A 26,323-nucleotide genomic window follows, 5' to 3' on the forward strand; every position below is an offset into this window, starting at 1 on the left:
ATGCTCATAGGCCTATCAATCAGCTGTCATGGCCTTGCCTCATGTTAGAGACTAATCATAGGCTTGATGACTGCAGTTCTCCCTGCCAGTATTAGGACTTGGCAGAGAGCTTGCAGGCTCTAGCCTATCAGAGTGCCCTGTCTAGAGCCTAGATATGCATCTAGGCCTGCTAGTCAAGTGGTTTTCAAAATCATTCTCTGTATTTAGAGAGGAGCTAGGCTTCAATGACAGCCCTAGTTAGAGACTCACTTAAGTAGTGTATAACCACTACATTAGGCTTGGCTCTATATCATTAGAACCTTGACAGGTGCACAGTAGAATAGTGGGACATTGGCACCTTATGCCGGCCCTGGTGGGTGTTCACAGGATCTCACTTAACTAGTGACTTGACTTGCAGTAGAGAGTTCTACCCCGCATCAAGCCTTACTAATTAGGCTCAGCCCCTATTACATGGGGGCTTTCATGGGTAAGAAGTGGCAGGTGCCAGCGGTGGGATTTGAACCCACACACCTCTAATGTGTGCGGCCTTGGTTACCAGTCTTACCAACTGGGCCACACTGGCATGAGTATTATATCTTCTCTGTATAAGTGATAACTTCTTGAAGAAGAAGGTCACTGATCTCTATTCACAGTATCTTATAAACTCTGTGAAAAAGTCTTCTCTTATAGACAATTCATTATCTGTTTTCTCAGAAGTAATTATTCTCTGATTCTTTCAATATTGAAAGATCTTCAGTATTAACTGTGAAAAGATTTCATAGACTTCATTCTCAGATACATCAGTCTCACACTGACTGAATAAGTTAAGATTAAAGTGATTCAGTATTGTAGCATCTATAAAAGCTTATTTCAATTCTGTAAACATCTGTGCAGTGTCTTGAATAAGAGTAAACAGTTCTGTTTTTCTGTCTTTCACACTTTTCTTTAACAGATCTGTAAGAGAGACAGTAATTCATGAATATGTATAGATAAATTATCTGTAGAAATTCATAAATTCTAGAAATATCTGCATCTTACAGTATATTCACAGCATCAGTCAGTTCTTAATAACAGAGACTCAGCTTCTGTTCATTGAAATGCTGTTCATCTTAATAATATAATCTAAGAAATCAATCTTCTGCATGTAGAATAAGCATTTTTCAGTGTTTATATAGAGTTAATACTGTCTCAGATAACTTAATACTTCTTGAACATAAGTATCATATTCTTTCTCTGATTTTGAGAAGATTAGAATGTTATTCAGGTATACTATGCAGAAGACATCAACAAGGCCTCACAGTGCCTCATTTATATAGATCTGAAAGATGGCTGAAGTGTTACAAAGATTAAAAGGTAAAACAAGATATTTAAAATTGCTGTACTTGATATGAAAAGCTATTTTTCAAACATCATCTTCATTAACTCTGATTCTATAATAGGTATTTTGTATATCAATCTTTGAGAACATCTTTGCTTCAGATAATCAATCAATCATCTTGTCAATTAACAGTAATAAATAGCAATTCTTAACTGTTATCTTATTAAGACCTCTGTAGTCTACACTAGACTGGCCGCCGGAATCATGAATTTCATGTTTGATCTCATTTGATCTGGTCTCATACATTTCTTGGCATGAATCCCGCTGGGACTGGCTATCAAAAAAACATGTAAAGTGACTATATATCAGATCTTAAAATGAAATCATAACTTGAAAAAAATGAGAAAGTGATCTCATTTGATCTCATTTAGTTTCATTCTTGGCATAAAGTTACTATTTTTAGACATTTTAAGGTTTTTTTTAGACTATTTTTAATTTTTTAAAAAGTAACACTTTTTGATAACACTTAAATGAGATTTAAAGTCATTTAAAGCAATAAAAATAATTTAAATTGAGAAGTGAAAATCATGATCTCATTTGAAAAATGTGATAAGAGTAGACAGTAAGTCTCACTGAGACAGTATGAAACTACTATCTAATGTTAAAATCATGTAATGGGATCAGTCAAATTGATAATGAAACTATCAAAAAATCTGGTCCTGGTCTCAGACACGGTCACACGGTCAGTCTAGTCTACACATAGATGTAGCCTATCATTCTTCTTAGACACAAAGAGTATAGATGCCTCTGCTGAACTCTTTGATAAGTATATTCAGTTCTTTAATTGCACTTCTTCAAGATATTTGCATAGAACATTCAATTTCTTTACAGATAAGTTGTAAAGAGACCTGTATAATGCTGTTACACTGTCTTCAAGATGAATCTTATATTATATCTTGATATCAGAAAACTTCACTGCTTCTCTTTCTGAAAATACATTCTTATAATCTGTAAAGAGATATTATGTATGTCTGTCTTCAATGATGAATACTACTGCTAATCTTGCAGTGAGAGTGATGACTTCTTCATCTGTTCTCAAGTCTCAATCATCTGCTACACAGTATATTGACTCTATCTTTTTCTCAAGATTCTTCTGATGAAACTCTTCAGATTTCTCTATTACTATCTCTTTATCAGTGAGGCAGTACTATCACATCTGAGTGATTCAGTCAATGAGAGAATTGTTTTCTCTCAATTATGAAAGATCTAGAATAATGTTCTCATCTATGATATTAACTGTGTGAAGAAGCAGACTGCTTTTCTTGAAGATTTCTTCTAAGTCTGTGATCACATACTTCACTTGAATTATGTCAAAACAGTAATATTTTGTATTATCAGTAAATTTTACATGATCTGACAGATCTATCTTCTTTTAACTCTTCATTAAAGAAAAGAAATAGAATATGAAGTTAATATCTATTTCAGAGTTGAGTAGATATCTCACTGATATCTTCTCATTCAGAGTATGCATTATAATTATAACATAAACTCAGAAATATGAGAATTATCAATTCTTCATTTCTTTCTCTTCTTTATCTTTCACAGATACATTTGTCAGAAGAGAAGTTAACTTTGAGAAGATATCTTCTCAGTTTTTTCTCTTCTTCAGCTTTTTACAATCACTGATATAGTGATCATCAGCTTCACAGTTGAAATAGAAATCTTTATTAAATCTTTTTTAATATTTCTTCACAGTGAGTGAAGAGTCAGAATACTTGAAATTCTTCTTTACTTTCTTCACACTGAAGTCATCACAGCACTGTTTAGATTCTGTTATTAATTACTTAGAAGAGATCTTATTGATCTTTTTCTCAGAGAATTGACTATTCAAATAGATCTGAGAAATCAGATTGACAAGCTCAGTGTGATTGATTAATGAACTCTGATATTATAATATTATTGTTCACATCTTGTGAGTCAGCTTCATGAGATAAAGCTGTATTTTTAATTGATTTAAATTATCAGCTAATTTCTCTCAATATTCTTCAAATCTTATATTGAAATCAGAAGAATTCTCATTATCTCATTAATATAATAAGTTGAATCACTGCATCACTGTGAAGTCATAGTTACAGTGATCTTTGATTTGATTTAGTAGAAAGTTCTTGAATTCTTCTCAAGTTATGATAGTATTGATACACTCAATCTCTCTCCTCTTAATAATTCAAGTAGTCATAGAGATGCCTTTAAGAAGGTTGATAGTATATATTACTTATATCTCATGAGTATTATACTGGCTCAGATTAAGGTGGAATTTTTATTCAAGAATATGAGTAAAGCTGTGAAATTCAGACAAGATGTTTCTCTTATATCTCAGAGAATCTCTGATCTTAATCTCTCTATCTTTATAATAGATGTAGATGTGTAGAGGCTGTGATAATAATAAAGCAGTTAAAGAGTCTATGTCAAAATATACAGCAGGTTCAGAAATCTTGGATTTCTGCTAAGATAGAGATGTACACACTATAGAAAATAATATAGTGTTTTCTTCAGAGAGTAAGATCAGATCAGTCTCAGTGTGAGTGTATAAGATTATATCAGTCTGTTAGAGCTTAAGTGATTCAAACTTATAATCAGATCAAGTGATTTAAATTATAATATAATAAAACTGAAGCAGTGACTAGTCAGTGATATTATATAGAGATAGTTATTTAAGAAGCTGTATAAGTAAGCTTGACTATCTTGCTTGAATAGTGAGCTCATAGACTACAGAGTTATTGTGAGAATATCACAGATATGATACTTAGTATACTAAGAAGATTGTATAAGATACACAGTAACTCTTGTATATATTTCAGTAGAAGAAAAACAAATCACTGACTTCTTTGATAAGAAGTCAGCATCTAGCTATTCTATATAGATAATAAGTGAATACTCTTCTTTTATTTCATGAGTAAGAATAGCTGAAGTGATATCTCAGCAGCATCTCATTGTCAAGAAAGAGTAATCTGCTGACATTGTATAGAAGTGAGATTCTTATATTCATCAATTAAATCTTTCTATGATATATTCAAATAATGTTATAGAGTGGTTGAAAACTGGTTCAGATGACCTGTGAAATGAATGAAATTATTCACATGAAAGTGATGAGTCATGTGAAACTGCAGTGAGGCCTTGGCGCGGCCAGGAGCGTGACACTGACAATGAATAATCTTCTCATTTAACAAGGTATTGAAGCTTGCTGTAATGTATTCACTTATTCAATATTTTCTTCACAAGATATTCAGTATCACTCTCAATCTCAATATTATTCAGCTGAGACAGCTTCATCTCAGAATATTACTTATAGAGCTTTAAATAGAAAATGTGAAAAACAGAATGAATTGATTTCAATTCTGATAATAATTTTAACTTATATGTCTGCTTACTTATCACTCTTATTACTGAGAAAGATTCTAGTCACTACTCACTGAGCTTCTTACACAGTCTCATTATCTTGATATTCTTTGCTGAAAGTAGTACTTAATTCTCTATTAAGAACTTCATTAGAAGATGTTTTTAATTATAGTATTCTATCTACTGCTTCTGAGTACAGTGAATGCTTTTCATCATCTTCTCATGAATTTTATTCAAAAGTTTCAATCTCACTTTTACTTCTGACACTGAGAGATACTCTGTTCTCTGTATCTATTTAATATTCTAACTATCTATTTCTCTCTTTGAAACATTATCTGTAATGTTACTGAATAACAAAGAATTATATTTATAATAAGTATAGAAAGAAGATATCTTTAAGATTGTATTCTTTGCATTGTTATATATGAATTCAGCAGTCAGAAGATGTTTAAGTCAATCATTCTGATAATATGAATAGAACACTTGAAGATGCTGTTCTAGTGTCTGATTCTGACATTCAGTCTGATCATCTGTCTGCAGATGAAATGCAGTACTGAGAAGACATCTTATTATAAGATAATAGTAAAAAGCTGATCAGTATTTACTGATGAAGAGAGATTCTCAATCTATTATTAATAATTTCAGAGTACTGTGATTATAAATGATGATATCTAAAAATAGATCAGTCAATTCAGAGACTTTAATCTTTTTATAAGTAGAGATATATCTGATCATCTTTATAAAGTAGTCAACAATGATTAAAATTAAGTCATATTCTTTGACTCTTGTTAACTTTGACAGATCAACTATAAAATTCATTAATAGATTCTGTTATAAGCTCTTTGAAACAGGCAGTGATATCAACTTACTGTATTACTTATATCACAGAATCTTTGTCTTTTGACAGATATTATAAGTCTTAATATACTCTTTGACATCTGCTCAGAGCTTGTCTTAAATATATTTATATTTTAGAAGCTTCTCAGTCTTCTCTAACTCAAAGTACTCTGTATAAGAATTATTATAATGAATTCTTAATAACTTCTGATGCACTGTTCTGCTATAAGAGATGAAGACTGAACTATTCAGCAGTAGAAGTTCACATTCTTTTAGTTATCAGTGACTTGATTTCTTAGCAGCACTGTCTCACTCAGAGTCTGTCTCTTTCAAGTTTAAATCAGATTCTTTCTTCTTTAACTTCTGAATTTAAGCTGCAGTAAAGATATCTCTCTTCTGTAACTTATCAATGAATTTTAAAAGTAGTCAGATTAAAAGATTGTAGACTGTTTCATTCTTTGTCAATTCAATAACAGTAAGATATAATATAAGAAGCTCATAATCTTTAGTATCAGTTCTCTGCAGAGACTCAGGTTTTCTTTCACCTTCTATACTGAGTCATGCAGCTGTCTTATCAGTGTCATTTCTGAGCTTCAGAAAATCTTAACTCTCTGCAGTCAGCTTCTTCTGCAGTGATGACAGAGATTCTTTTATAGAATTCTTCTCTATATTAATAATATTATAATCAGACTGTCTAGATAATGTATCAGTGAGATTAAGCTGATCTGAATAATATCAGATATAGAAATCATACTCTGAAAGCAGCTCTATTCATCTGACTTAATATTCTGTCAAGCTCTTTATTATCAAGAAGTAATACAGATTTGCATGATTAGTTAGAACTTATACTGAGTACTTACTACTCTGAAGATAATGTCACTAGATCTTAAAGAATTCAACAATTGCTAACATCTTCTGATCATAAGTATCATATCTTCTCTGTATAAGTGATAACTTCTTGAAGAAGAAGGTTACTAATCTTTATTCACAGCATCTTATAGACTCTGTGAAAAAGTCTTCTTTCACAGATAATTCATTATCTGTTTTCTCAGAAATAATTATTCTCTGATTCTTTCAACATTGAAAGATCTTCAGTATTAACTGTGAAAAGATTTCACAGATCTCATTCTCAGATACATCAGTCTCACACTGACTGAGTAAGTCAGAATTAAAGTGATTCAGTATTATAACATCTATAAAAGCTTGTTTCAATTCTGTAAACATCTGCACAGTATCTTGAGTGAGAATAAACAGTTTCATTTTTCTGTCTTTCACACTTCTCTTTAACAGATCTGTAAGAGAGACAGTAATCTGTGAATATATATAGATGAATTATCTGTAGAAATTTGTAAATTCTAGAAATATCTGTATCTTATGATATATCTGCAGTGCTGATCAGTTCTTAATAGCAGAGATCTGACTTCTATTTATTGAAATGCTGTTCATCTCAATAATATAATCTAAGAAATCAATCTTCTATATGTAGAATGAGTATTTTTCAGTGTTTGTATAGAGTTGATACTGTCTTAAGCAACTCAATACTTCTCAAACATGAGTATCATGTTCTTTCTCTGATTTTGAGAAGATTAGAATGTTGTTCAGATATACTATATAAAAGATGTTGACAAGGCCTCACAGTGTCTCATTTATATAGATCTGAAAGATGGCTGAAGTATTACAAAGATCAAAAGATAAAACAAGATATTTAAAATTGCTATACTTGATATGAAAAGCTGTTTTTCAAATGTTGTCTTTATTAATCCTGATTCTATGATAGATATTCTATATATCAATCTTTGAGAACATCTTTGCTTCAGATAATTGATTGATTATCTTGTTAATCAATAGTAATGAATAGTAATTCTTAACTGTCATCTTATTAAGGCCTCTGTAGTCTATGTATAGATGTAGTCTATTATTCTTCTTGAGTATAAAGAGTATAGACATCTCTGCTAAACTCTTTGATAAGTGTATTCAGTTCTTTGATTATACTTCTTTAAGATATTTACACAGAATATTCAATTTCTTTACAGACAAGTTATAAAGAAGTCTGTATAATATCATTACACTGTCTTTAAGATAAATCTTATATTATATCTTGATATCAGGAAACTTCACTGCTTCTCTTTCTGAAAAGACATTCTTATAATCTGTAAAGAGATATTGTGTATATCTATCTTCAATGACAGATACTGCTGTTAATTTTATAGTGAGAGTGATGACTTCTTTACCTGTTCTCAAGTCTCAGTCATCTGCTATATAGTATATTAACTCTATCTTTTTCTCAAGATTCTTCTGATGAAACTCTTCAGATTTCTCTATTACTGTCTCTTCATTAGTGAGACAGTATCATTATATCTGAGTGACTCAGTCAATAAGAGAATTGTTTTCTCTTAACTATAAGAGATTTAGAATAACATTCTCATCTATGATATTAACTGTGTGAAGAAGTAGACTGCTCTTTTTAAAGATTTCTTCTGAGTCTGTAATCACACACTTTGCTTGAATTATGTTAAAATAATAACATTTCATTTTATCAGTAAATTTTATATGATCTGACAGATCTATCTTCTTTCAATTCTTTATCAAAGAAAAGAAATAGAATATGAAGTTAATATCTACTCTGAAGTTGAGTAGACATCTCACTAATATCTTCTTATTCATAGTATACATTGTGATTATAATATAAACTCAGAGATATGAGAATTATCAATTCTTTATTTCTTTCTCTTCTTTATCTTTCACAGATATGTTTGTCAGAAGAGAAGTTAACTTTGAGAAGATATCTTCTCAGTTTCTTCTCTTCTTCAGCTTCTTACAATCACTGATATAGTAATTATCAGCTCTGCAGTTGAAATAGAGATCTTTATTAAATCTTTTTTAATATTTCTTTACAGTTAGTGAAGAATTAGAATACTTAGAATTCTTCTTTACTTTCTTCATACTGAAGTTATCACAGTACTATTTAGATTCTGTTATTAATTACTTAGAAGAGATCTTATTAATCTTTTTCTCAGAGAATTGATTATTTAAATAGATTCAGAAAGCTAGATTGATAAGCTTAGTATAATTAATTAATAAACTCTGATATTATAATATTATTATTCACATCTTATGAGTCAGCTTTGTAAGATAAAGCTGTGTTTTTAATTGATTTAAATTATCAGTTAATTTCTCTCAATATTCTTCAAATCTTGTATTAAAATTGAAAGAATTCTCATTATCTTATTAATGTAATGAGTTGAACTGCTGTATTACTATAAAGCTGCAATTGCAGTGATCTTTAATTTAGTTCAGTAGAAAGTTCTTAAATTCTTCTCAAGTTATAGTAGTATTGATACACTCAAGCTCTCTTTTCTTGATAACTCAAGTAGTTATAGAGATGCCTTCAAGAAGGTTAATGATATATATTACTCATATTTTATAAGTATTATACTGGCTCAGATTAAGGTGGAATTTCTGTTCAAGAGTACAGATAAAGCTGTGAAATTCAGACAATATATTTCTCTTATATTTCAGAGAATCTCTGATCTTAATCTCTCTATCTTTATAATAGATGTAGATGTGTAGAGGCTGCAGTGATAGCAGAGCAGTTAAAAGACTCATGTTAAAATATACAGTGAGTTCAGAAATCTCAGATTTCTGCTGAGATAGAGATGTATACACTCTAGAGAATGATGTAGTGTTTTTCTCAGAGAGTGAGATCAGATCAGTCTCAGTGCAGATGTATGAGACTATATCAGTCTGTTAAAGCTCAACTGATTCAAACTTATAATCAGATTAAGTGATTTGAATTATAATATAACAGAACTGAAGTGATGACTAATCAGTAGTATTATATAGAGATAGTTGTTTGAGAAGCTGTATAAGTGAGCTTGACTATCTTGCTCGAATAGTAAGCTCATAGACTACAGAATTATTACAAGAATATCACAGATATGATACTTAGTATACTAAGAAGATTGTATGAGATATGCAGTAACTCTTGTATATATTTCAGTAGAAGAAAAATGAATCACTGACTTCTTTGATAAGAAGTTAGTATCTAGTTATTTTATATAGATAATGAGTGAATACTCTTCTCTTATTTCATGAGTGAGAATAGCTGAAGTAATATCTCAGCAGTGTCTCATTGCTAAGAAAGAGTAATCTGCTGATCTTATATAGAAGCAGGGTTCTTATATTCATTAATCAGATCTTTCTATGATATATCTGAATGATGTCATAAAGTGATTGAAAACCAGTTCAGACAGTCTGTGAGATGAATGAAATTATTCACATGAAAGTGATGAGCTGTGTGAAACCGCAGTGAGGCCTTGGCGCGGCCAGGGGCGTGATATAAATGAGTCTGAACTTTCTCTGCTATCTTAGATATATTAATACTTCATACAATTAATAGCAGTCTCTCAAGTCTATAAACAGTCTATTGAAATAGATATATTATCTGAGATTAAGTTTTATCACTGTGAGATTTATAGTTCTGATATATCTTTATTAACAGTGATCTGTAAAAAGAAAACTATTATTCAAAGAGTTTATTATATTATCAGACATTATAGAGAATATTTCTTATTAACTTTATTTTTAACTCAATTGAGAAAACAGCTGCAGCTGTTATTTTTAATAATTAATTTATCTCTCAGTTCTGCAGATCTCTCTTCAGTCTTTTATCAATTATCTATATTATTATTCAACTCATTCTCAAGTTAATCTTATTTCACTTTTACAGATATACTTTCACTGCAGATATCTTTTACATTATTTTTCTTATTCTTAACTTCTTAAAGTTCTGTTTCTCAGAGCTCTGCAGATCTGTTCATTAATTAACTTAATAGAAGATTAGAAGAGTTAGCAGCTTCTTGATATCTCAGCACTCTATATAATCTGAAAGCTCAATTGATATATTAAATATAGAAGTTCTTACAATTCTTCAGAAATATAATCAGTTATAGACTACAATTGTTTCAGACTCTCTGATAAACTCTCAGAGTTCTACTTATCTTACAGATTCAGCTGTTAATTCTGATAATTAACAGTATATACAGAAATTTCATTATATACTTAAAGATTTATAGATGAAGATCTGTAGCTGTTATTAAATTCACTGATTCAGAATGAATCTTTAAGATAATATTTATACTTATTATTATACTATTGATTTGAGATAACTATTTAATAAGCTATTTTTATTCTCTCAAGAGAATAATCTTGATCTCAGTGATCTTGATTCAGATCTCTCTGTTCTCAGTCAGATTAAAGAGATGTTAATTTCATATATACATATCTTCATTAAGATCTATCAAGTCAGAGAATATCAGTATAAGTATAAAAACTATATTATTAACTTTCTTAGAGACACTGATTATATTTATAACACTCTCTCACTTCTTTCTAAGAATCTTAATATTATTATATTAAAGTCTTTAAATTCAAATACAGATCTCTGCTTATAATATCAGTTTTACTGAGATTTCATGATTTATAAAGAAGCTGTTACTTAATAACTAATCTATCTCTATAAAAATCATTCTGATTATCAGAATATTGTGATTGATAAAGAGACTTGAAATTAGTTATCTGAAAATGAAGATGTCTTTGATCAGATTTCCTTTCACAAGCTTGATAAATAAGAATTAACAGTTATTAAGAATGAGAATTATTTAAATCTTAATAACTCGAATATCTTATCTAAATACTCTGATATTTCAGATCTTTTAATCTTATAATCTGAAGTTGAGTAACTTCATTATAAACTTGAAATATCATAGTAAGAATAGATTGATTATCTCACTCTATCTTTAATTTATAATACATTACTTAGTAAGTTTAATAACACTCACTCACTCTTTTCTTAAGTCTTTTCAATACTTTTCTCACAAGATGAAGCTGAATTTATTCTCTCTAGATAAAGAATAATTAGTCTTGCAGATTATACACAGTTTCTTCTTAAATATTATAATAGCTGTTTTACTTATTATAGCTGTTTTTAATATATTCTTTTCAATTCTCTATTTCATAGATAGATTAATAATCAGAGCTGCTTTTTCTACAATTAAACTAATTCTCTTATTAAGAATCTCACTCTAGAGAAGCTGCAGACTGCTTTTACTGCTAACACTTTATAATCTACTATGATTTTAAATTCACTTACACAGTTTACAGAGAGTCTTTGTAGAATCTGTTCTTTTTAAAATATAAAATATCATCAGTTATAAGTCTATGTTTGAAATATCAGATCTTCACATCTATTTCTTACTCTCTCAGCTGCAGATTATCACTGAGATAATCTGATATATTACTTCTCTGATTATATCATTTAAAAGCACAGCACTGACCTTGAGAGATTGAAGTTTATAAGAGATAGTATTCATAACTATCTCACTATAGTTATATATTACTTTTATCTATGACTTATAATCTTCAAGAAAAAGATTCTAGATCTGAAATTCAAAATTCTAGATCACTGAACTTATTATAAGTGATAAGACTGTGAATCAGTACACTTATATAGTGTATTTTAATGTAAGAATACACTGAATTCTGAACTTGATATGAATAAAGACTTCTATCAAGTCTTTACTAATTACTGAGATCTTATTATTATAGCTGAGAATTCTGAGTCTAATTATACTCAGTCTGAAGATATATAGTCATTTCTTTTCCTCAGTTATTCTGATCAGATGAATATTATTGAATATTTATCTACAGTTCTCAACTGTGTTTAATATCATCACTGTAGTGAAAAGTACTGTATTTATAAATATTAAGTTACTGATAATCTATATTACTGATTTCACTTTCTGTATAAATACTGAACTGACTATACTATTCTTAAATCTTTAAGTAGTAAATATTATCAGCTGCATCTCTGTTATAATAACTTAATTCTTAATAACTATAATAGATTAATTACAGTTAGTTGACTAGTAAATACTGATATTACTCTCTATACTGATAACTGTACTATTCTTGATTATCTATCTAAATATATTATCAAGACTGAAACAGACACAGAATTCTATTATCAGATTATTCAATAAGTAATTTCAAGAGTTAGTTTAAGTCACTTACTACTCTCTACAATTGTTAAACTTATGAATCAGCTTATTAATAAGTGTGATTGATCTGCTTAAAAGATTTATCATCTTCTTTTAAATCTTTCTTTATAAATGAGTTCTTATAAGTTAATTACAGTTGATTATCAGTCTGAATCTCAATATCACTATAGCTATATTCTTAAATCTGATGAATTATAATATAATTCATTCTTTTTAAAAAAATATAAGTAGTGATCAACTGAATTTAAAGATCTTTCATTTTTTAAATTTCTTCAAATCTTTTCTCACAGTTATTAAATTAAGAGATATTCTTATATAAAACTCTGAGTGTTAATCTACTTTTCTATTTATCAGTTTAAAACTGATTTAGAAAACTATACTCATATCAAACTTCTTCTTTATCACTCTTTTCATTAAATTGAAGATCTTAAGATTATTAATCTCTTTATTTCTTAATTCTCTTTTATAGAGATCTTTAATTATTGCTGTCTTTCTTATAATTACTCAGTTAATGTCTATGATGAAGATATACTGAAATCAGAATCTGAGTTTGAAGATAATTAGAATAATGAAGAAGAGCTTAATCTCTCTTAAGTATTACTTATCTATCAAAATTCACAGTGTGATAATGATGATTTCATTAATACTTAAAACTGTGAACAGCTTGATTATCAGTTCTTAGATTTTAACTATAATTGAAGCTCTCATATTAACACTTATATCAATCTTAATACAGAATTTTAAAATAATATAAAGACTGACTTCTCTACAGACACTACTCTTTATAAATATAACTTACTTAAGACTCTAGACTCTGATTAATATCTTCTTTATAATACTATTCTCTATTATTATACTGAGATTCTTAATAATAAATCTCTGAATTCTTTACTAATTAATTTAGATAATAAAGATGATACTGATAAAACTTATCTGATTATAATTTTATCTACAACTCTTTAAAATCTTACAGAGGCTTAAGATCTCTCAATCTCAATTATTTAAGCTACATCAACTGATGTAGCTGCTTACTTTATTAATACTTAAATCTTACATGTATTATTTCAGCTTCTTATATATAAGAATATACTATATAAACTGCTTAACTCTTAAAATCTTCAATCTTTACAGACTCTTTTTAAGAATGTTCACTATCTATTAATTGATGAAAAATCAATGATTAATTTATAATAACTTTCATGAATTGATCAGATCTGTCATTACATATTCTCTTATAAGAATACTTATTTTAATAATCTCAGTGTCATTCTCAGTGAAGATTTCTATCAGCTCTTATCTATTTTTCAAATCTCACTCTATTATAATGAGTATATTAATTATAAAGAAGACATTCAGAGCTGTCAAATCTACTTAATTTTTAGTAAAATTATTCAACTTACTGTGATTCAATAATAAGTGAGTGAAGATGCTATCAGCTGTTAATTTTATAAGATCTTGAAAAATCTTCAGCTTGATCAGTTAACTCTGAGTAATTGAGAATTTCTTTTAAAGCATATGTAGACTCTTATCTCTTATAAAGTCTCAGTCTTTGAGAATATAATTTATATTTATATTAAAAAGTGCTATATTTATATCTATAATAATAATATCATTTAAAGCTGTAAACAATCTGTTATTAATATTCAGATTATAAATATTAATATAGATACTTCTTAGTTAGATTCTGATAAGACTGATAATCTTTATCAGAATCTTTTTCTCTTTATCAGCTACTAAATTATACTTCTACAGAATATTTGAACAGACTACAGTCTTATTAATAATACTCTTAGAACTCTTTATAATATTGTATAAAGTTCAGATATGAAGAATCTCTGTCAAGATTCTTTATTTATACTGCTAATTAATTTTAATAAATATAACAGCTCTGCTTATTTAAAATAAGAGAATCTTAAACTTGTGTCTATCTTTTATAGCTGTTATAACTTTTCTTATATTAATCAAGTCTACAGCTGCATGCAGTTCTCTATTACAGTTATATATACTATTATAGTTTATAAATCTCAAGAATTATCACTTAATCAGACTATTCTTGATATTTTCAAGACTGAATTTCAGATTAATCTTACATATATTACAGTTTTATAGATTAAAATATATCAATATCTTCTATTTAAGTAACTTTTTAATTATTTCAGATTTCACTGATCTGATAGTGAAGTGAGTAGAAGTATACAGATATATAAGATTAATTATATAAGATATTAAAGTTAATAGATAACTAAGTTATATTTCTTTTCTTTTTATAGATCTCTGCTAATCTATATTCTATATAGATTTATTCACTCTTTATTTCATCTTTTTCATAGTTTATATTTAATCTATTTATTCACTTATTCTTTATTACTGTAAGTTCTTTATTCTCTATTCTATTATTCTCTTCATCTGTTCTACTTACAGATTCACTGAATTTAATTATTGAACTTAATAAATTTATTACAGCTGATTCTATTACAATTACTGAATCTGAGAATAAGTAGTTAGTAGTCTATAGAAGATATTAAAATAATTCAGATATTAATTTATATAACTCAGATTTAATATAATAATATCTTTAATCTGAGAGATCAAGAATCTTCTAAGATCTGTGTTATTAAGATCTGTATTATATTATATAATAAGAGATATTGAATTCTTACAGCTATCAATACATATATAAGAAGAAATGAATAAATCTCAGAGTATTTCTTTTCTTTTTAAAGAATTTATCTTATCTCTTATCTTTTATCTCTGTCAGCTGTTTTTTTTTTTTTTTTGAAAATTATATTATTTATCTCTATTAATTCATCAGAAGTTTAAAAAATCATTAATACTGTTATTATAACTGAAAATAATATCTTAAAACATATTCATTATAAGTGAGATTCTTTAAAATGATGAAAATTATAATTCTGATAGTCAGTATAGTTCTTAATAATCTTATTCAGTCTGCTGAGTTATTAGCTATTAATCTCATTCTTAGTTCTATATCTATATCTATATCTATCTCTGTCTCTATCTCTGCTGCATCTATCAGTTCTAGATTATTAAGTTAACTATTGACTTATTTAACTGAAAGAATATCTGAGAAGCTGTTAAAGAAGCTACAGACTCTCATTAAATTATTCTATACTTAGAAGTCAGTCTTATAGAAGAGTTATTAAATTAATATAAAAATTAATATAAATTATAAAGCTCTTCTTTTACAATTTTATAATATTATTTTTACAGTTCTCTACAGTTACTGTGTTAGAGAAGAAGACTCTTTTATCATCTATATCAGTACTCTAAATCAGTGTTATAAAGCTTGTATCAGTTATTATTATAATAACACTGAAAGTTACTACTCTTATTATAGAAGTGAGTTACTTTTTAATATAAAATATATCAATTTCAATACAATTAACTAATAGTTATATATAGTTAATATCAGTAAGAAGATGTCAGGTCACGTGATCTGGCTTACTAATCCTTCCATCATATAACTTCTTACAAAGCTAGCAACCTTTCAATCACAGAAGCTTGACACCTTTCACAGGTTATGAGACTCATTTTGTGCAAAATCACTGCCAATTCGGGATTTCTTGTCAATATACTCATTATTTAACTACTGCTTCATTTGATACACTCATCAGGAGTTAAAATCATCTTATTCTATCAGTATTGATGCATTTGAGATCTTGATGATCAATAATACTACTGCTCACTTAAAAAAGAGGCTTGCAGAAAATGCATCACATTTGCAAAAAAAAAAAAAAAAAAAAAAAAAAAGCAAGAAAAAGAGAATGATATTGACAAGGATTCAATAAATGAATATCAAGAATTCAATAAACAAATATCAAGATGACAGATTCAATACAATCTCGCTCACATACATATTCGCAATCTCATGTTCTTTTCACTGAGTCAGTTGCAATTGATGATGATGATTCTTCACACTCATACTCTGTCAGTGAACATTCTTCTGAAGCCTTTGAAAGCTTCATTGACAAAACACTCTCTCAATTTGAAGCTGGTTTGAATACAGCTTCTGACACAGTCAGGCCGGCTCTCTGATCTACTCAATAGCTTGATGCTGGTTCTCTTGATAAGAATAATGAACACTCAGATGTCTACTGTTCAGATGAGACAATATCAAATTAACAGATGAAGCATCTCAAGATGATACTTGAGATGAACAAAGGGAAGCAAAGAGTTCTAGAACTTGAACTACAACTGGAAAAACTCTGTCAACAGAGATTCTCTACAGATTGATCACAGAATGTTAACAATCATTCTGTCATCATATCAACAGTCACATGGAATTCTAATCTCAGTGAAAGATTGGAATTCAATCTTTATGAACTGAATAGCCGTGTTGACAAGGCAATCTCTCAATTTAAGAAAGATGTCAAGAATACTGTGAGATTAAACAGTCTAACTGACATATTCAATTACATCACATGAAGCATTTTCATGAAATTGAAACTAGTTGATACACAGTGTTAATATATAATAGAGAAACAACAGACTCAGAATCCTCTATAAAGAGATGATGAATGAGCATCATTCTGAGACATTAGAAATCAGTGACTCTACACATTCATCTCGAACTTCTTGAATGCAGGTGTCAGATCACATTTCTTCAAATATGATGAAAATTGAATTACTTATACTCTATGAAATGTGATTGAATAGAAATACTCTGTTCTTAAAACACAGTTACACTGTGAGACAGTTCTGAAATTTATGTCTCTTAGTGACACACAGGTTATCAATCTATACACATTCTTCAATAAGTTCTAATTTATTATCATGAAATTGAAGATGTTGAATGCTTCCTCTTCAGATGCATGAATATTTGATACCTTCTACTCAGTTCTACTCAACAATTGGAGAAATTATGTTCAGAAGAAGATAGAGGAAATACAGGATTTCAAATTCACAGCTGTGGTATTGAATGTTAATCTTCTCATAAAGGAAATCTGTTCACAGCTTGATTCTTCAAAAGATAAAAAGAATCTGCAGAATATAGATTCTGCGGCTAACATAGCTATGACAGCTACAACAGCCACAATAACTATCAACAATAATACATTGAATTCAGCCTGTGAAGGCCGTACTGAACATGATTATAATAGTACTCAAGAGAGCTTCTGAAATCATCAGAGATTGAGAAATTCATCTACCTGTTCTGAATGTGAGAGATCTCACTTTGACACCTGTTGATTGATCAATTCAGACAGTGCTTCAGATAATTGAAGGATAAATAATACTGTGAGAATAAAGGAATTCAAGAAAAAGAAGAAAAAGAATAATAGTGAGAGTAGAACTTAACTATTTATTACAGATGAATCAGAGACCTATCAGATAACAAATCTCACAGAGATTATCAATATATCAGTCTGTTTCATGAAATCTCACAAGAATTCTCTCACTATATGAAATAGTAGTGCCAGATGTCACATAGTGAGTGATAGATTATGATTTTCAGAACTTATAGTAATCAATGATTCAACAGTTCAAGTGACTAACAAGGTTATTATGAAGGTTCAGAGTGTTAACACTGTATTCATCTCAGTGAGTGAAAGATTGATAGAATTCAATTATATATACTATATATCAGAACTATTCATAAATCTGATCTCTGCTGAGCTGATGAAACATCAGAGCTATATTCACTGTAATATGTAAGTTAATACTGAGAACTACTTTGAGTTTCTGTCATCTATTAACAATGATATCTTCTATGTTAATCTGTCTTACAATAATATTTACATTCTATCTGACAGCTCACTGACATTTCATGAGATAATGAATGACTCAATGTATGAAGTAGTGATATATATAACTATTCTGAAATCAAAGACAATCTCAACAGATTATAATCTGAATGCTGAGTCTTTGAGATCTTTCAGCTGTGAGAAGATTGAACAGTTAATCAACTCTAAGAATTCAGATACTGATTTCTTTATTATCTTATCTTTATCTTAATTATCTGCAGTTCTTCTGAAACAGCTTCTGATAGATAAGTGATATTATTGACTTGATTATATCAGTGAAAATAGTATATTAAAAATGACTAGAGACTTATAATTTGATATTATTATTATCAGTCTGAAGAAATTATCATTCTGTGTCACATGTATTAAGTTTAAACAGAAATATGCTTTCTACAAGAATTTCACATCACATCATGCCACCTGCAAGACCTTGAAGGTTTGAGTGAATATATTTGATAATGGTGAGACTCTTGAAACTGAGAATGATATATTATCTTACACTGGCAAGAAGCTTGCAATGATGATAACAGATAATATCACTCATATGAGATGAATATTTCTATTGAAATGCAAGGATGAGATGTTGAGATATCTACAGATCTTCAATCAATTCATCAAGAATCTGCTGAGATATGACATTGCAATTATTCACTCAGATTATGAAGAATTGAATTCAAAAGCAGTCACAGCATATATGCTTAGTGAAGATATAAAATGAAAGTTAACTCTCTCTTATACTTCACAGTAAGATAAAGTATCTGAACAATTGATCAGTTTAATCATTGGGAAGTCCTGATCACTATTAATAGACTCTTCAGCTTCAGAAAAGATGTGAGATAAGACAGTTATTGCAGTTACAGAGCTGCTTAATCTTATATCAATCTCAACAATATTGTATGAGAACTCTGAAAATACAAAGCTGATTACACTGTATAAGGCCTGGCTTGAAGCTCTACTCTCTGCACATGGTATTCACTGATGGGGTTGCAAAGTATTCTTGAAGATAGTCTCTAAGCTTATCAATAAGATGGCTTTCTATTTCAAAGAGTTGAATTTTGTGAGATATGATAGTTTTATCAATTATAGATTGATGAACCTCTTCAACAAGTGTTTATATATATCAAAAGATATCATCTTTCAGAAGAACCTTCATCTTGCCAATTCATTGATACTGATAACACACAACCCGAAGATTCTACTCAATGCGGCCTGTAAAGCAGCTGTGGCAATTTCTTCAGTGATATCAGATCTACTCACTGCAGTCTGTCAAGAGACTGCAGTGATTTCTGATCTATTTATTGATAAGAAAATTCAATCTGAGTGTTCATTATTTCTCATACTCACTAATAATTGATGAATTAACTATGAAATCTCTGTGAGAATACCTATCTTTTTAGTACAGAATACACTGAACTCTTCAGAACTCACAGTTGAATCTGATGACTCTTCAACATCTATAAGAAATATCACTATAGTGAGAGAATTAACAGTGAGAAAATCTTCAGTGAGAAACAGTCTTGAAGATCTACTCACTGATTCTGAGATCACTGCACTTTCAATTCTGAAAAACCTCACACACATCAAAGCTTTCATAAAATGAAAGTATTATTATAAGATCTGTGTTAAAGAGATTAACTGTTTAAAACAGATAGAGGTCTGATAACTGATTGAGAGAATATCATAAATAAGTGTTCTTCACAGCTAATGAGTATTTGATAAAAAGTTTAATAATATAAGTGATGTTATCTGTTATAAGACCTGCTGAGTTGTCTGTGAAAATCTTTAATAGAAGAAAGTTAATTACTCAAGAATCTTTGCATCTGTTATCTCTGCATTTATCTCATAAGCTCTTATGACAATCTCAGTATCTCAGAGATGATATGTTCTGCAGATTAATATAATAACTGCTTTTTTAAATGCTCAACTGTCTGCTGATGAACAGATATATATGAATCAATTCACAGAATTTCACAAAAACTGTGATAATCTTATGTGTGAGTTGATATAGAAACTCTACAGTCTTAAGCAAGCAGCACTCTTATAATATAAGAAGCTGTGAAAGATGCTATTACACTCAGGCTTTCATATCAGTCTCTATGATATCAGACTATTTATTCACAATGAAAGACAGATCTATATAATCATCTATATAAATGATATCTGTCTCTACAGTCTGAAAATTGAAGATCTGAACTGAGTCAAAGCTGAAATTGCTGCTAATTATAAGATTAAGAATGTAGAAGATTTCAATTACTATCTAGAAATAAAGATTAATAGAGATTTAACTTCATTAATATTATTCTAATCTCTCTTTATAAGAAATCTTCTGAAGAAGTTCTTAATGAATGACTGTCATTCTATATTCACTTCTATGAAGAAGAATGTTGATTTCATGAATAATAATAAGAAACTGATTATATATATAGCAGAATTTATTCTACAGTTCTATCAATTCAGTATCAGATTTCTGCAATATCTGATATTCAATACACATTCTGATATGAGCTTTATCACAGAATTTCTTAAACAATTCAGCTCCCAGTCTACATCAAAGAACTGGGCTGTATACAAGTGTATACTTCAATATCTACAGAGTTCAATCAATGAGAGTATAACCTATCACAGAGATGCTGAAATTGAATCTGTAGTATCTGCAGATGCTGATTGAGCCGGTAGGGATTCAGGATCTCATTCAATCACTGGTTATATCATCTACATGGCAGGTGGCCCCGTTGCATGACAGAGCTGCTGGCAAACAGAGGTCTTCAAGTCATCAACAGAGGCTGAATACATTGCATTCTCTGAGGCTGCATATGAGCTTGTCTGTCTCTGAGAGCTTCTAGAAGATGCTGAATTCATCTCATCTCATCTCAACAATCTGAATGTCAATGATCACTTCATTCTCATCACAGTCAATGATCTGGCTTATACAATTCATATTAATAATAAGTCCACTATAGAGCTATTCTCTTCTGAAGCAATTTCACACTGCTCAAAGCATATAGAGGTTCATTTTCACATTCTTCAGAATCTTGTCTGCAAGAATGAGATATCTATCTGATATATTTCATCTGCTGAGAACACAGCAGATGAGCTTACTAAATCACTTGAAATGTTGAAATATACACATTGAAAGGAGATTATGAAGGTGAAGGAATAGAGGAATAAAAAATGATGTATATCATAACTGGTTTTTCATTACTTCACATTTTTCAGTCATTTTTTGTATCTGTACTTGATTTGAAGGTGAATTTTGTATATAGCATCATGTATAGTTACTCTGATGAGTGAGGATGTCAGGTCACATGATCTGGCTTACTAATCCTTTCATCATATAACTTCTCACAAAGCTAGCAACCTTTCAATCACAGAAGCTTGACACCTTTCACAGAAGAATGATAAAGTGAAAGAAAAGAAGTAGAAGAATAATAAGAGAAAGAAAGTTAAGAAGAAGAGTTTATTTAAGAAGTACTCTATAACTGAGAATATAGAAGCTAGAGTCTTGAAAAAACAGATAATAAGTGTTAAGTCAGTTAATAGTTGTAATATTAAGATTTTGACTCTTTATATTGAAAATAAGACTCTGTATAAGAAGAATGCAGCTCTGAAGATTAAATTCAGAACTATTATAAGTCTTCTTCAGATTACTTAAACTGTTCTTGAGAATGATATATAAGTCAGCAGAGTGAGACAGAATGAGATGTTTTTTATTTTTTTTCTTACTTAGTTAGATAATGCTTTTACACTGAAAAATGAATCTCTATATGTTTTTACAGTTCTATCCCTTCTATTATTATTAATAATAAGCTGTAAAATCAATCTTGCAGAGTCTTCTGTTTTGAGCTTAGCTCTGCAACATCTTTGCACACAGAGGCTCGTGTGCATTAAGATATTTTAATTTCATTGTTAAAATTCTAAAATCACTCATTGAAATTAACTAGACTGGCCGCCGGGAAACCTCTACAGCGTAAGTTACCCCCTCTCACACTACGCTGTGTAGCAATGAAATACGCGTTTTATTCATTATTATTTTAAAAAATTCCGAGGCGAGCTGAACGGGCTAATAGCCGGGCTCATCTTCAACGCCTGATTCCGAGTGGCTTGTTCCCCTAGATTGGACATGCCATTTCGCAAAAATAACATTCCCGCTGCATCTTGATGCCCCAAACATGTGGTGAATCCTGCTGTCCCTCCGAGCTGAAGGGTTCCCCGCGTGCTAAATAGTAACTAACTAGTTATTATTATTATTATTGACATCTAAAAGTGTCCACTGTTGACCGGGAGCTGTGGATCGCAAAAAAAAGCTTGCAGCCACCTTATTTAATTAGTTCAGCATGGCCAAGTCTGGTTCTAAATGTTTGAGCAAGAATAAATGTAATAATTATCATAAATAACACATGTTAACAGAGTGGGGGGAAAAAGTAAATACTTAAAAATAAATTGAGTTTACCTTCTTCTGTTGCCAACTGCGGGAAGTTCCCTACGCGGAGTTTGTTTGTTAACGACTAGATTTCCTCGACTGTGATCCATCAGTTTACTTCTTTTGACTGGCTCCTTTTTTCTTATTCCTAACCATCGCCGGTTCAATTTTGGCCCATTGTGTTTTTAAAGCAAAGGAAAAAGCTACAAAAGCAGGCCCCGAGGTTTTATGCGACAAATCCTTTGAACACGAGGGCATGAGCCGGATTTAACCAGAACTCAAACCCTACGCTGAGATATCTCGGCCCGCCCTCAATTGTCAATTGGGATATATACAGCTACCTCTCGTGCCCACAGGCTGGCTGCCCTCCAGGGAGTCAATACGATATTTGTACTTTCCTGGCGCACATTTGACCATATAACTAACCCGGTTCCGCTGCCTCATCGACCACAATACCACCACCGCAAGACTTAATCTGAGGACGCCTACAGACATCGCGAAAGGCAGCGTTAGCCGACCTCGAAAGTAGAAGAATCGAACTAAGCCACTCGAGCTGTTCGTCTGCGCGACCTCTTGGGCTGTTACTGTTTATTTTTTTTTATTTTTTTTGTGGCGAGAGAAGAAAGTTGGCCACGCCATCTTTCACGTCGCCGTTGCCAATTCAAAAATTTCGCAAGAGGACGGTGAAGGAGTAAAGCAAAGAAAGCGGACCAAAAGATTAAAAGAAAAGAGCCCAGAAAGGAGAGAAAGATTACAAAAGAAAATCAAAGCGAAAAGCATCGAAAGAGAGTGCTGTCAAAGCTATCTATCTACCTACCCCATCCCATCACCGGGCCGAAACCTGTCTTCATACCAATCATACCTTGTATATATCTCCTCTCTCACCCAGCTTAAGCCGACTCTTTCGCAGAGGTGATTGTTCTGCACTGACCGCCTGGGAATGGAAACTCTGGATTCAACCCTCATCGCCTTCAATCGCAGGCCTCTCCTTCCCCGACCTCGTCTCCAGCGGCCGCCAGTGTCAGTTGCGCCCGCCAAAACCCAAAACCCAAGGTCAACCCCTCCTCAGCCCAAGTCCAAGTTGGCCTGTCTCTTCGCGGGCTGTTGGACCACCCGGTTCACCAGCGTTACGCCCGGCATCTGCTGCATGATCCCTCTTGCTCGGCGGAGCGGCTGATTACACGACCGGATTTTGCTCCTGTCTGCCTACCGCATTGAGGGTGCTGCTTCCTCCCGTGAACGAGCTCTGCGCACCTACATAGACGGAGTGTATTTGTTGTTGTTATTGTTGTTGTTGTTGTTGTTGTTGTTGTTGTTGTGATATACCATTTCTCTCTTCCTCTTTTTTCTTTTCTACCCCCCGAGATATTCATCTTTTCTTGTGCCGCGGTCCTCAGATTTCAGGGGAGTTATATCGACATACTCCAATATTCCTCGTCACATCCCAAGCCCTTGTGTGTCTTCGGGGTTTTGGCCGGGTCACATCTGGCCCTCCCCAACAAAAAACATTTGCGCCTCCTTACATAAATAGCAATGGTTTACCGGGGTTGACGACTTCAATCCGAGAAAGGGGTAAATAGGTTGCGCAGCGCTGGGACAAAGGTCTTATATACTGGAGTTGGCATCTATTAAGTGGGCTGGCAGAACCAATTCAAGTAGCTGTTGCGACACAGGACTCCCCCTTCGCAAGCCATTCTGTCTTTTAAGAACTTGCATTGAAAGAATATTAGTTGGTTTATTGGTTCATTTGTTGCCAGCAATTGGCTATCTCCAAATGGTCGGCCTAATCGTCATCCTTGGCTTGTCCGCTCTTTTATTTATCGTGAACTTCACTTGTCGACATCGAGAGCCATCCCACACTCGTACCCCCTCGCAACCACACGGTGGACTGGGGAAGCAGAGCACAAAGGCATGCCGCGGCAACTTAACAGGAATGGGCCACCTAAAATCAGATAACACTACGTCCCAAACCTCTGATACCGCAGCGCATACCTTTCCGGAAATCCCTCCTGGCACTCAACCGTCCTATCTTGCCGAAGGCGGCGCTAATATAGTCTACAAGTTTACGGTTCCCAATAACCATGCTCCAGCAGCTACGACAAATGGGTACGGGCAACAGCAGAATAGCAGGAAATTGCTGCGGCTGCGGAAGCAGATCGGTTCGGGCACGCCTTACCCCGACACCATGAATAACTTTGATAGCTACATCAGACCTATGTTTGATGATCACGAATTGGTCGACCAGGAACTTGTTAGGCTCCCTAAAGGATTCATAGCATATTGCAACGAACAGCTCCGTGTAGATGAAGCGCGCAATTTACGCCCAAAAGGACGCTTTGGTGTTTACTTATCCGTCAAGGAGCCCTTCGGTTTAATGATCACTGACATGACTCCTGCACCAGGGTCAGGCGAATGCTTGTGGGAATTCAAACCGAAGTGGTTGCTTCAGTCGCCATCAGCGCCGCCCGATGCAAAACGATGCAGGACTTGTGCGTTGCGAGAGATGAAAAACTATAATGCACGAAAAGCTGGCAGCTCCGAAAAGCAGTCATTTTGCCCGCTTGATTTAGTTTCGGATAGCTTTGAGGATGTATTGCGCGCAACACGATTTATTCGTGGAGGTCATGGGAGAGAGCGTGTCGCCGCGTTCTTGCATCGAAATAGCACCCTACTTAAACTTCAGGAGTGTCAGCGCCAGATGAATGCAGTGGGCCTCCCTGGTTTACGGGCACATATCCGGGAACGTGCAATTTCCATGACGCTGAGGGACTGCACCATGTTTGTTAGGGTAAGTGGCTGGCATCACCAGAAGAAGAAAATGGTAGTACGCTATGGCTGACCTTCTATTTTTCAGGTTCCACATGACGAACATGAACCGCTCGAAGCACGTCTGGGAGATCTTGATTTCAAGAGTGGAATCGGCGGGAAGCTGCAGTATTGGCGAGAAACGGAAAGTCGACTCATTGAAGACGGGTGGTACAGAGGGACCCATCAGGATCAGGGGCCTAGCGAATGTTCGTTACAAGGGCTGCGGGGTGACTTCCATACGTTTGCGGAGGGGAAGATATAGTAATGACTGGGGAAAGGAGGGGTGTACCTCCATCTTTACGGTAATACCGGCGGGTTCATTGGAATAATGAACGTTCAGAAAGACTGTCTGCCTGCCCCTTTGGCTAAGAGGGTAGTTGATGTATATTAGATTTTCTTTTCTAATGGCTTTTGTTCTGGTCGGTCGAGTTTGGAGGCCTTTTCGTTTTCGTTTCTCTCCCCCTTTTCTATTTTTTCTTTTTTCTTTATTAACCTGCTTGTGCTACATAGTAGCTATAATATTTACTATTAATTCTACCTCGATGATTATTATATGCAAGATTCGGTGCAAGTGCTCTTTTAGCCAACGGTGAGATTTATTCTCTAAGAAGCGTTTTTGTACACTCTGTGCACGGTAACTTGATGAAGCCGGGTCAAACTCGTAACCGCTTTGGTAAGAGTGATAATATCAATTAACTATTAGAATCACTAATATTGCGTAATAATAAGATTGTATTTAATTAGT

General features: G+C 31.9%; 1 protein-coding gene and 1 pseudogene across 2 annotated transcripts; one reads left to right on the forward strand and one right to left on the reverse strand.

Moving 5' to 3' along the window:
• Nucleotides 1-481: 481 nt before the first annotated feature.
• On the reverse strand, nt 482-562 carry BDBG_17449 (annotated as a pseudogene). The gene has a single exon. The product of its transcript is annotated as a tRNA-OTHER (tRNA).
• Nucleotides 563-22,692: 22,130 nt separating this feature from the next.
• Nucleotides 22,693-26,300, forward strand: BDBG_06105 (inositol-pentakisphosphate 2-kinase). The gene is made up of 2 exons (XM_002622879.2): nt 22,693-25,558; nt 25,625-26,300. The coding sequence occupies exons 1-2, from the start codon at nt 24,545-24,547 to the stop codon at nt 25,838-25,840; spliced, it is 1,230 nt and encodes a 409-aa protein (XP_002622925.1). The 5' UTR covers nt 22,693-24,544; the 3' UTR covers nt 25,841-26,300.
• Nucleotides 26,301-26,323: the final 23 nt, after the last annotated feature.

This window comes from Blastomyces gilchristii (genome assembly GCF_000003855.2).
Source record: "Blastomyces gilchristii SLH14081 genomic scaffold supercont1.15, whole genome shotgun sequence".
Taxonomy (NCBI): domain Eukaryota; kingdom Fungi; phylum Ascomycota; class Eurotiomycetes; order Onygenales; family Ajellomycetaceae; genus Blastomyces; species Blastomyces gilchristii.

Bases quoted from the DNA above. Each gene is read 5' to 3' on its own strand.
- BDBG_06105 (XM_002622879.2), top strand. From the start codon at position 24,545: ATGGTCGGCCTAATCGTCATCCTTGGCTTGTCCGCTCTTTTATTTATC. The intron at 25,559-25,624 runs GTAAGTGGCTGG...TCTATTTTTCAG, and splicing joins ACTGCACCATGTTTGTTAGG to GTTCCACATGACGAACATGA.